This window comes from Neolamprologus multifasciatus, chromosome 16 (genome assembly GCF_963576455.1).
Source record: "Neolamprologus multifasciatus chromosome 16, fNeoMul1.2, whole genome shotgun sequence".
Taxonomy (NCBI): Eukaryota; Metazoa; Chordata; class Actinopteri; order Cichliformes; family Cichlidae; genus Neolamprologus; species Neolamprologus multifasciatus.
In genome coordinates, this window is record NC_140454.1 from 1,741,838 (window position 1) to 1,754,957 (window position 13,120).

Genomic DNA, 13,120 nt, shown 5'->3' on the forward strand with positions numbered 1-13,120 from the left:
AGCCTGAATGAACTGAACACCAGACTTGTTTTTAACTATTAATCAAAATAAGCTTCTATTAATTCTTATGTACACTTAACTAATAATCCAATCACATAGTGACATTGGCTTTAAAATCCATATTTGAATGCATTTCAATCAGTGTGTGTTCAGCTGATTCTTTCAAGCTGGAACCAGGTTTGTCTGCAGGAGCCTGAGAGGACCTGACTGCAGCACCTGCTGCTGAGGCCACACGTGCAGATGCTACGCTGGTCACTTGTTTACCGTCTGGGTTATAAAACCAGAGCAAACCATAATTTAACGTTCAAATGAAATGCAGACTGTGTTGGAGAGTGGGTGGGAGGAGATCTACCCACCGTCTCAGTGTGCTGCTGCTGCAACGACACGTTAGCAGTGAGTGTGTCAGCAGAGCTGCTGCTAGCACACACCACTGAAGCAGATAATCTGTCGTCAGCGGCAGCTCAGCTGCATGTCATTGCTGGCTGCCCGGCTTCTAACAAAAGGGTTCACACTAAGTAAAGAACAGAAGATGAAACTGGCTCCACAAAAGCACTTTCATTTAAATCTCTGCAACTCGTGAACACGAACGCAACATGCACTCTATGGTAGACAGCATATATATGGATAAAATGAATCAATACTGCTACTTTGTATCCCTCCAGTCTTTGTGCTTCAGGGCTAGTTCTGATTTATGTAACTGAGGTGATTTTGCAGTAGTTTAGTTTTGATTCCCAGAGTCACATCTGCAGGGATCACGTGTTGTGGAGGCTCGGGGAAATGAACCGCTCTCCAAAAACCTGATTTATGCATGAAAATATTCTCAGCTTCTGGTTTGAAGTCTTACTTCACAGCACGTCTTTATCCTGTCTTCCTTCTCTCACCCCAACCAATCACAGCAGATGGCCCCGCCCCTCCCTGAGCCTGGTTCTGCTGGAGGTTTCTTCCTGTTAAAAGGGAGTTTTTCCTTCCCACTGTCGCCAAAGTGCTGCTCATAGGGGGTCATATGATTGTTGGGTTTTTCTCTGTATCTATGAAGCGCCTTGAGGCGACTTTTGTTGTGATTTGGTGCTTTATAAATAAAGTTGAATTGAATTGAATTACTTGATACAACACAAACGTCACTTTGTAACTGATGGAGTCGGCGTGCTGCTTTGACCGTGTAAGTGATGAGCATCACTCTGCTTCACAGTCACTTCCTGTTTTAACACACCAACATGATCTGCTTGAGGCTTGAAGACAGAACTTTACTAAGCGATGGGTCACTGTCAGCTGTGGGGTTACACAGTGGGCCATAACCAGGACAGATAAGGAGCTAATGTAGTGGGAGAGAGACACCAGGACATCCTGAGAGAGCGCGAAACTCAAGCTGCTGCAGTCACCACTCGAAACTGGCCAAAACAAAGATTTCCATGTGATCGGTAAAGCTGTTACAGCAAGGAGAAGAAGCTCATTGGTTAGAGCTCCAGCACGCACTCAGAGTATCACCATCACTGACGGGCATGTGCAGATGAATATGTCAGTCAGCTGGCGAGCACATGGATTTCACTCACACTGCAGAAAGGAAAAAGCTTTCAGTGACAAACTGTTAGTGAGACACACGTTACAGCAACAGAGACACAATGGAAGCGCGGCAACATTAAATAATCGGGATCCTTTCAGATGCAACATCCACAGCGCTGCATTTAAACTGTTTCTACATGATGAAACTTTGAATACACAGCGCTTCAAAAAGCTCGTACTCCCACGCAGAGCGCGATGAAACCAAAGCCTGCAGAAACAACCAAACCACGGCTCGCTGTGAGGAAGCAGCAACATCTTTGAAGTGAGCAGCTTCCACCTTCATGTTTAACATTCCAGACAGGACGAAGCAGCGTAAATTGTACTCTGTGATTAGGCGTATTTGCAGCCAGGCTTTTCATCTCCGTTCCCACAGAATGTATATTCAATTTGTTTCTTTGCACTGCATCCATATGCTTGTTTTCACAGCCTGCTCCTCTGCTGTTTGTGCAGGCTGTTGATGTGTTTGTGTCTGCGCTCTCCTCTGCTCACAGACTGCATGAGATCATTTCTTCTAATGCATTTGAAATGTTCTTGGAGCTGCAGTCAGGACAGGTATTAATTGCCTTCTGCATTACTTGCATTTGCTATTGGTTCGCTGTAATGGAATAACCTCGACGGTGATCGATCATCTGTTTGTTAGAATCAACATCGTTCGATTAAATGAATTACGCAGCCCGCACGCTTGTTTGCAAGCACTCACCTTGGTTGCAGGTGGTTCCTCCGTAGGCAGACTGCGAGCAGTCACAGATGTAGCCGTTGCTTTTCTCCACGCACCTCCCTCGGTTGTGGCAGAGGCTGCTGGAGCCGGTGCAGTAGCCGGGACAGCCGGCGCTCACTCCCGGCGTCATCTTGGCCCTCTCCTCCAGATCGAAGCCGACACCGTTGACGGTCAGAGACCTGATGCAGCCCAGGAATCCTCGCTGCTGGGACGCCGTTCCTCCTGAGACACATGTGTAGGATGCACGGGTGATGTGGTGGTTTCAGAAAGCAGAGCAAATGACCTAGCTGTCCTGAGCTACGTGGATATGCTAGGTCGCTACACGCAGACAGAAACATGAATGAGGTGGACGCAAACCGTACTCATAAAGGGGTCACTGTTGCATAGTTAGAGGTCAGGAAACATCACCGAACTCATATATAAATGTATAATTTGATAGACGAGATGTTGTGGGCGAAACAGGAAAGAAGAAATATGACTGGTGACAAATTTCTCCGTTCTGAAGGTGGAAGACGGATGACTTGAGATTGCAAATAATTTATCTGAGAAATAAAAATACAAATGTGTGAATATAATCTCCTTTCATGATCCCCCGAGGCTGACAGATGATACTTGTTAAATCCTGTATTGTTCCACATCGAGTGAGCCTGCATTTATATATATAGCAGGCGTTTGTAACGAGCTGCCTCAGGTGAAATCTCTGGTGAAATAAGGCATGTTTGTGATGGTGTTAGCTTTTGTGCACACGCTGACATCGTGTGTTTGGCGCTGGGCTGACCGGAGGATGCAAACCTTAAACTGGCAACAGTGTAACTGTTACGCTTCTGTCTTGGTGACACGTGCCAGCTCAGCAGTGAGCAGCAGCGTCTGAAATAAACACAATTTTACAAGCTGCCAAGTCTCTTACAGGCATTTTGTTTTCATTCAGTTTAATAAAAGTGTAATCTGAACATGATCACATAAAAATAGTACTAATATGTAAAGTAGAGCCTGTGTGGAGGACATGACAAACGTTCAGTGAGTTTAGCACACGACTAAAAAACAACATTTGAGTGTCTGAATCGACTCTGTGGATCGCAGTTCTTTAACAGACCTCTCTGCATTGAATCATATCTGTTATTAACCTCTGTGTCTCTTCCACAGCATGTCTTTATCCTGTCTTCCTTCTCTCACCCCAACCAATCACAGCAGATGGCCCCGCCCCTCCCTGAGCCTGGTTCTGCCGGAGGTTTCTTCCTGTTAAAAGGGAGTTTTTCCTTCCCACTGTCGCCAAAGTGCTGCTCATAGGGGGTCATATGATTGTTGGGTTTTTCTCTGTATCTATGAAGCGCCTTGAGGCGACTTTTGTTGTGATTTGGCGCTATATAAATAAATTGAATTGAATTGAATTCAAACACGTGACGAGTATCAGCTTCATATCAATACTTTCCTTCATTTTCCATTTTTCTATCTGTGTGTGAAACTTTTCATTGGTAACATAAATCTGACATGTTTGAACCTTGAAGGCAACAACACTGTGCAAACATTAAAAAGCTGCTGAATGGATAAAATACTGGAAACGAACGATTCCAGTGTAATATAAACTCATCTTTATATCAGCGATTAAAAATATAAAGTCCAAATATCCACAGTTGGATTTTCAGCTTTGAAGCTAAAACTTTAGCACACACGTTACAGAAACAACTAAAGAAACGTGATCCTCAGCTTCACCTGACAAAACGTTAGCACCAGCTTCAGGTCTGTGAGCCGACTCTGGGCCAAACTTTAGAAAGTGTTTGCACTCGAGCTTTGGGGATTTTGCAAGGTCCACGAACTGAGTCGATCAAAGTTTGCGCATCAGTGCTTTTCCACGGCATGCAGTGGAAGCTCACAGATGTTCAGCTCCTTCAGCGGTGACACAGACACATCGTTTCTTTATGATTACACACACACTCTCTTTATATTTACAAAGCTTCTAATCAAGGCTGTTATTTTGGTCTGGAAACATCAAAGCTGCTGTTTTTAATATTCATTCTAATATTGTCGCTGTGAAGTTTCCTTGTCTCCTCCCACAAGAGCAGGAAACGACATTTCACAGTCACATGTCAGCATGAGACCAAACTCAACATCACTTCTGTGCTTTATGAAAATTAAATCTTCAAAAGATAATGTTTTTCTTGTGAGAGCCACAGAAGATCGATTGTCCCTTCACTAATAAATGATTTCAGAAGGTGAAAGAGGAGAAAAGAGAATTTAATGGGAACTCTCTTTATTATTAAGCAGACAGATTAAAATGTCAGAGTGTGAAAGGCTGCTGCAGAAATATGAGAGGAAGACACGCTCGCTGACCAGGACCAATCATGAAAAAACAATAAAATACATTTGAAATTGGCTCCACAGCAGAGCAATGCAGATCTGAATATAACACTCAGATGATGTATGTGTCTTTAAAGAGGTTCTGCTGCTGCAATTACATCTCCCTCCATCCTGATGAACAGATAAATCCTTCCTGTGACTTTCAGAGTGGACATCAAGAGGAAACACCGTGACGCTGCTGTCAGACGAGCTTCATGTTCACTTCAGCTCAACTTCATGAATGAATTTTGGGCCTAAAGCTGTAACGATCCACGAGACACAGAGCAAAACGCAAACACATCTGTCTGAGTCAGGGGAGAACAATGGCAAGCGGCTGATTTGCAAGGACACAAGGAAAGCTCAAAGCCAGGCACTGCTAAGAGAAAGTGCAACGTGGGGACCTGAGTATCTGCTGAGGTAATAATGACTCATTGATGGCAGCAGGGGGCAAAAAAATCAAAGAATTGACAGAAAAGCAAAAACAAGACACTCCAGCAAGTGGATCGTTTTCAAAATAATGCAAAAAGAAGTTAAAGATAAGATCGTGTCATTGCACAGTCAGACTAGAGTCCAGACATCCATCAAAAACGGTGGAGGGCGATGTCTGCAGCTGTGAGCAGCAGAGCCTGTAGGTGACCACTCGAGAGTGACAAAGATGGATTTCCAGGTAGCGGAAAGGCTGAGGACCTGAGCTGTGACAACGAGGAGCAAAGCAGGACTTGGAAACGGCTAGAACGACACTTCAAGTAGAGCGAGATGCACTGGGGAGCGAAGGTAGTATATACCTATATATATAAGGTATATACTACCTATATTAAAAAGCCAGTCAAAGGAAAATCTCCCTCACAAATATCCAGAGGAAGGCAGAAGGTGAAGCAGAAACAGGATGAAGACAAAGAGGAGGAGGAACTCTCTCATAGCCTAAAGAAACGAGACAAGAACATCCAAGAAAACAAGGCCATGCTGGCCAAGTTGTTTGCTGATCTGAGCACCACCATGGCTGACCTGACAGCACCCACCACTCCTCAGAAGAAGAAACGGCTGTCAGAGAGGGCAAAGCCAAAGAAACGCAAGTCTGAAACGGACGTGGTGTCAGAAAGGAGGAACCCGTCGCGTAAGGCTCGTCCTCCCGAGAACTTTGCAGTGGAGGAAAAGAGCGAGCCGAAGCCCCCGTACTGTAGACATCCAGAGACTGGTGGAGGTGGACGAGGACCATGTTGGTGAGAAACACAAAAAGAGAAGGAGCCAGTCTTCCAGGAAGAGTCAATGTTGCGTGAAGTCGGTTGACGAGATCACCAAAGAAGACCTGGACAACATAGCGTAGCGCAGCAAAGACAAGATCTGGGACAAGGAGAACGGAAGCTCGTGTCACCAGTGCAGACAGAAGACTCTGGACACTAAGACAGTGTGTCGCAGTGGTTTCTGTGTGGGGGCCAAAGGTCAGTTCTGTGGACCGTGCCTCAAGAACCGCTATGGAGAGGATGTACGCACCCGACGTGGTCGTGTCCCATCTGCAGAGGGATGTGCAACTGCAGCCTGTGTCGTAAGAAAGAGGGCCGCTGTGCCACCGGTATTCTGGTCGGTTTGGCTCGCTACAACGGCCACGACAACGTGCACGAGTATTTGGAGAGTAGAGCTGGGCGATATATCGAGTTTTTAAAAAATATCGATATATTTTTATACGAGATATAAGATGTGACAATATCCTTTATATCGATATAGTCTATCTTACGTTATAACTTGTGGAGCCGCAAGTTTGCCTCTCTTTCGTCCACTTTTGTCTTTACGCAACGTTACTCGCCCCTCCTCCCCCATCGCTTCACCTGCAGGAAGCGACAAGATGGACACGGCAAATCTCCGTTAACGAGTTACTGCGCATCGCCCCGTGCGTGGGGCTGGACGCCGTCAACGTGTTAGCTAGCTAACCACGCTAACGAGCTAACCACGCTAACGCCATGCAGCCCAGAGGCGCTGCACAGCCTAAAATCCTTTCATTTTCTCAAAAGTTGACAGCGCGGCTTATGTATGAATTCTGGTTGTGCTTGATGGCCGCGAACCGATTTTATGTGGTACACAGCGCTCAGCAATCTGTCAAAAAATGTTTTAATACGACTTTGGTAAGCTACGGTGCTGCACCGGTTGATGGATTGTCGGAGCATTACGGCGACCGAGGAGCCTCGCGGAGTGATTACGTACTGTGCTTCAACGTAATATTACCCTACTGTGTATAAGGACCATAAATGGCACCTGTTAAGAGACGTGGTTACGAAGAGGATTTCAAACTCAATGCTGTCAGTCACACAGTAGAAGTTGGGAACAGAGCAGCTGTGAAATCTGTCTTTGTTACTATGCTCTGCGTCTTTTAGTTTACATTTTGACTGCACAATTGTGAGCTTTTTGTTATGCACAAAAACAACATTGTTTTCTTTTATTTATGCAACATTATTATTTAATAAATGTTCATCATTTATTTTTGAGTAAATTTTATGTACATCTATGCTCTCTATGTTAATAAAAGTGCCTGTGTGACATCTGGGACACAGCTTTGACTAAGAACTCTCTTTTTGTTCTTACTTTATGGCTTAAAATGGCTTAAAAAATATCGAGATATATATCTTATATCGCCGTCCAGGTAAAAAATATCGAGATATGAATTTTGGGTCATATCGCCCAGCCCTATTGGAGAGTATTTGAAAAGAGCTGCAGTGAAAACAAGAGACCCGATCAGAGGAGAGAACTTGCAAAAACAGATGATATCCAGGGGAAGAGGATCTGATGCTGCACAGTACATAGATTTAAGTAGCGCCTTGAGGCGACTTTTGTTGTGATTTGGCGCTATATAAATAACATTGAATTGAATTGAAATTGAATATAAGCAGAGTATATACACAGCGACAGGGTCGAATGGAGCAAGAGATTTCAAAATAAAACAGGAAGTTAACAGAAACCCCAAACCATGATGATAACAAGCAACATGGACAATAACGACACAAGAGCAAGTCGATCAACAGTTTTAGATGACATATAAAACTAAAACATATTTATCCTAAAGTCTGTTTAATTACAAATATTTTTAATATTTAAAAAAGCTCAGCAGCTACTAGCTGTGCTTGCACACGCTCAGTATCAGCAACAGCACACAAGCATCAAAGAGAACATCACCTGCCTGGCTGCAGCCCTGGAGACTGGGTGCAGACCAGTTTCACCAACACTCAGCCCAGTCAGGTCAAAGCAAAAGATCAAACTAACACGATGAATGCAGCTCTGATCCCCTCACACAGTGAAGCACTGATATGCACACTTCATATCCACAAGCTGGAGTGATTCTTCAGTTAGCGAAAAGCTAAGTTATTGGCAAAAGTTCACATCTGTGAGCTCAGAATATAGAAATGACATCTGAGTATTTCACAGCAGGAACGCCACGCTTTTATCACACTCGTCTCTCTAACGATGCAACCTGCTGTCTGACAGCTCGCATGTCGCGCCTTCAACAGCCAGACACGATATCTGTCGCCACGTCGCAGTAACACGATTTCTGCCACTAAACCAGGTTTCCCACCTTTGCAGCTGCACTTGAACAGCAGCAGGAATAACGTCCCCTCCAGGATTTCTGCAAAATCCTAAATCGATGCTTTTTAAGACCTGAAGAAATAAAAATGAACACTGAACAATGACTAAATGAATTCAGGCTTATTACTAAGCTCAGGTCAGAGGTGTAAAGCTCCGGTCCTCGAGGGCCGGCGTCCCTGCTGCAACACGCCTGAATATCATTAGCAAGCCTTGACTGCACGCTGAGGAGGCAGTCCAGCCATGTGACTCATGTTACAGCAGCTCATGAGTGAATGAACAGTGCAACACAAGTACACTTCAGATTTATTGAGATTTACTTGAGCAGGGTAACGGGCTGCCTCCTCAGCGTGCAGGCCGGTCCTGCTAATGACATTCAGGCGTGTTGCAGCAGCGGCACTCGAGGGCTGGAGCTTGATACAACACAACACAGTTTTTATAAAAGTGAAACTTCCCTTTCTCTTGTTTTTCCATCTCCCAGAGTTTTCCTAGTTTGCTGTCCATCCCAGAAAATCCCATCTTTATACAGAACCTGCTTATGAACCAGTTACTCCATGTTGATATTAGCAAAGCATTAAAACAAATAAGCAAAACAAGTGACAGGAAGCTTCTGACGGCAGCGTTGTTCTATGAAACAAGAAGGTGTGGACGTCGCGTTTCCTCTCAGGCTCTGTGAATAACGATATGCCCAAAGTTTGACCAGCGAGAGCCAAAAGTGACTTCGTACCACAGCTTTACCTGAACCTGCTGACCTGAAAGCTCAGGGGTCACTGCTGCAGGCTCATTGGATAATTGCATGTATGAGAAGTTAACATGTATTCATTAGGGGTGCAACGATACACAAAATTCACGGTTCAGTTCGATACTTTGGTGTCACGGTTCGATATTTTTTTCGATACAAAAAAAAATGTTCATGTCTTTTTAATTTGTCATTTATTAAAATTATAAATTTATATTTTAACTCAAAAGTACAGTTTTTAAATTTAATGTTGCTGAAACAACAAAGTAATAAAATAAATAAATCTATCTGATGGAGGAATCACTCATCTTTGGAAAAGAGAGTTTATTACAGAGAAATGTCTCTTTCCAAAATAAAAGCTCTACTATACGCTTCTTCTGGGCTATATTCTCAGCAGCATATTAAACATATCAGGTCCCCATAAGGAGAATCATGTGCTAACGGCTGTCTAAATGACTCGGGTAAAGTTTGTAGCATGCGTGCTTGTTGTTTTTGTCTGCTTCCACTTGTCTTTGCACTAGGGCTGTCAGCGTTAATCTGAAATGACGTTAACGCCACAACACGGCAAATCTCCGTTAACGAGCTACCGCGGATCGCCCCGTGCGTGGGGCTGGACGGCCAACACGTTAACGAGCTAACTGTGCTAACACACTAGTTCCCACCCATGTAATTGAGCATTGCTGGCACATCCAACATACTGTTTTACTTTTGTCCATGACGCGCTTACCTTCAGGGTCATACGTCACATGAAAACCAAAATAGTTCCAGACGCCAGATCTGAATGAGGGTGGGGGAGGTTCAATTTGCCATGTTGCAACGAGCTTAACTTCTGTCTAGCTAGCTTGCCCTGCGCTCAGTGAATTAGTGATGGGTCGTTCGCGAACGAAATGGCTCTTAGAGCCGACTCTTTGAAGTGAACGACGCGAGCCGGCTCCTTATTGGGAGCCGTGAGGTTTTTTTTGTTTTTTTTCTTTCTCTCACCCTCTCTCTCGCCCTTTTTTCCGCTAAACTCCGCATGCGCGGCCTGTACTTTGCGCTGGGCAGAGGGGGGAGGGGCGTTAGTTACACTCCCAGTAGCACAGGAACAGAGCCAGAGAGAAAGAGAGCGAGGGACAACAACGTCACATTAGAAAGGTATAGTAATCATCCACTATTTTCAGTTGCAGATGATAAAGGATTCAGAAATCATGCAGGCCCATATGACAGAGAATGTGCATCTTCTTTTTGTTTTAATATTTAAATTTATATTTAATTGTGTTGTGGTTTGCAGTGTTTTGTGTTGTTTCACGTTAAATGGGGCGATCGTGGCTCAAGAGTTGGGAGTTCGCCTTGTAATCGGAAGGTTGCCGGTTCGAGCCCCGGCTTGGACAGTCTTGGTCGTTGTGTCCTTGGGCAAGACACTTCACCCGTTGCCTACTGGTGGTGGTCAGAGGGCCCGGTGGCGCCAGTGTCTGGCAGCCTCGCCTCTGTCAGTGCGCCCCAGGGTGGCTGTGGCTACAATGTAGCTTGCCATCACCAGTGTGTGAATGTGTGCGTGAATGGGTGGATGACTGGATATGTAAAGCGCTTTGGGGTCCTTAGGGACTAGTAAAGCGCTATATAAATACAGGCCATTTACCATTTACCATTTAAATTTGTTTAAAAGGAAAAAGCTGAAAATTTAAATAGTTAAAAGTTTAAAATGTAAATAGTTGTTTTTTGTATTATATGATTTATTTATTACATTTTATGTGGAGTGAATAAATAAAGTATATTTATGGTGGACCTTAGAGACAAAGCACGTACAAACTCCAAAACACGTACAAACTCCTAAGCATGTACAAACTCCAAAACGCGTAACAACTCCAAAACACGTAAAAACTCAGAAGCACGTACAAACTCCAAAGCACGTAAAAACTCAGAAGCACGTACAAACTCAGAATCACGTACAAAAGACAACAGAAGTGCTCCAGGTTTCTAGGACGAAGTGTTGAGCTTTTGTTACCTAGTGGCTACACAAGCCAGGAAGTATCAACAACTGGATTTGGTGTGTGGTAGTAACAGGTAAATGAACTTTTTTTTTTAATTATTTGAATAAATATGAGTGCTTGTCTATAAATACACAAACAATACACACATGCTTTCAATTGTGTAATTTAAGTGATCTGGGTAGCTCTATTTTGGAAGTTCAGTAAAAGCTAGAAATGTGTTTTGGAGTTTGTATATGCTTTAGAGTTTGTACGTGCTTTGTTTCTAGGGGCCATATATAAACATATATAAATAAAACCACTTTTTTTTACATTAGTAATTCCTTTTCTGCATAATTTTATATTATTGTTAATGATTAAATAATTAAAGCAACAAAACAACCTGAAGAGCCGGTTCGGAGCCGAAAGAGCCGGCTCTTTTTAGTGAGCCGAGCCGAAAGAGCCGGATCTCTAAAAAGAGCCGGAAATCCCATCACTACAGTGAATCTGTGTTCGACTACTCCGCCTAGGCTGCACTGTCGAGCGCAGATCCACTGAGCGCTCAACACAGACAGCACCGTCAGAAGGAAAGTTGATAAAATAAATAAAAAATGTTGTATTGTTCGATACATATGCATACCGAACCGAAAGCACTGTATCGAACGGTTCAATATCGATACGAGTATCGTTGCACCCCTAGTATTCATGATAAAGCACCCAGGGAGAGCATTTCTCTGTGTGTGTGTGAAGGGACTACAAAGACATGCTGGTGTGAGTCTGCTGGTTCAGTGTTTACATGTTTCTGCCTGTTAAAAAGTCCTTTAATGCAGACCTGAGTGGGAGGACTGGGTGTGATCTCAGCCTACCTACGAACAGCTGGCTGCTGAGCCGCAAGCGGAGGTGTCCGTCAGCCGGAGCCTCCAGGAAGCGGAGGGGGAGCTGGTCGACCTGCACGGAGGCCTCCTTGGCGTTGCGCTCCGCCCTCACGTAGTGCCACTGCCTGTCATTCAGAGGGACGTGGGACTTCACGGACAGCACCGCCGGACCGTTTCCCACATCGAAGGAGAAAGTCACCACTGAGGGAGCTGGGAGCCACACACACGCACACACACACACGCACACACGCACACGCACACACACGACAGTCAGACTGAATGCGATATTAGGTTTTTATGTTCTTCTCTATCCTGCCTTTCTGATGCAATCTGATACAATGCTGCTGGGAAAACCTGATGACCTGCATAGATTTATGAGGGGCTCAGCTGACAGTTCGTCAATATTTCACAGTGTCTCTGATGCTGCATTCATACATAATGGCTCCAAATATCCTCACCGTTCCTGCAGATGTGAACGCAACACGCTGCAATCACCAACCTTACCTCTAGCTAATGACACAGCGCTGTGTAACTGCATGTGATGGCTGGATGTGCACTGCGTGCTAAGATAAACTAATATTCCTGATTTTCTTAAATTTTCCACAGTCAATCTGATTCATTCCTGCTTCGGTGAATGCATCCGGCGTCGCTGCACAGGTCACGAAGAGCGGGCTTTGTGACAGCATGACATTACTGTTGAGTGTGTCATTAGGATTACATCATTCAGTGGAGTCCTCACACGGTGCTTCTCTGGGAAATGAAACTGTCAGCAGGAGCTAGCACGTCTACCTGAGACTGATCAGCAGGCTTTAGGAGGCTCTGATACGTGGGTACAGTACTGTAATCACAGACTGATTAGTAACCAGGGTGCTTTATAAACAACCATGGTCATGTCACGTTAACAAGTTGTTAATTTCACAAATTAAATCCTTTTACATTTCTAAATCATTAGCAGTTTCAGACATCGCTGCTGTTTCTGTAGTTTCTTTCCAGAATGATCTACTTACCGCGGCTACGCTTATTAGCACAAACGAGGTGTTAGCGGTGTATTTATGGATGCAGACTGCTAATCAAACTATTCCAATAATGAGTTTTCCACTTGTGGTCTTGGTCACATTTATTCGTTTTCCCTTTTATTAAATATCTGTTACAAAAAGAAAACACGGCCTCTCCTGAAGCCTGGAGCCATATTTGGCCCGCTTGGATCAGCTCGTTACGGAGCACTCCACCCGGCATGTGCACGCTGCTTTTGTAGTCTTACGGCTCAGAGTCACATTTTAACCGTACACTCATGCTGCACTTTATGCTTTAAGCGTGTAATAAGAACAGTAGTATTATTTTCATTATGAAAGAGAAGACATTCATAACAGCTATGCACACA

At 44.3% G+C, this 13,120-nt stretch overlaps 1 protein-coding gene and 1 pseudogene across 4 annotated transcripts in view; one reads left to right on the forward strand and one right to left on the reverse strand.

The window, feature by feature from the left end:
- The window catches only part of cntnap5a (contactin associated protein family member 5a), a 155,266-nt gene that overhangs the window by 28,887 nt on the left and 113,259 nt on the right, over positions 1–13,120 (reverse strand). For all 4 annotated transcript variants that reach the window (XR_014869904.1, XR_014869905.1, XM_085136080.1 and 1 more), the window contains 2 exons: positions 11,731–11,949; positions 2,261–2,500 (listed from right to left, as the gene is read on the reverse strand). Coding sequence is in view for 2 of the 4 variants with exons in the window: in XM_085136080.1 (XP_084992206.1) it covers positions 2,261–2,500; positions 11,731–11,949 (459 nt within the window). In the remaining 2 variants the exon portion in view is untranslated. The remainder of the gene's footprint in view (positions 1–2,260; positions 2,501–11,730; positions 11,950–13,120) is intronic.
- Positions 4,975–8,139, forward strand: LOC146499965 (cell division cycle-associated 7-like protein; annotated as a pseudogene).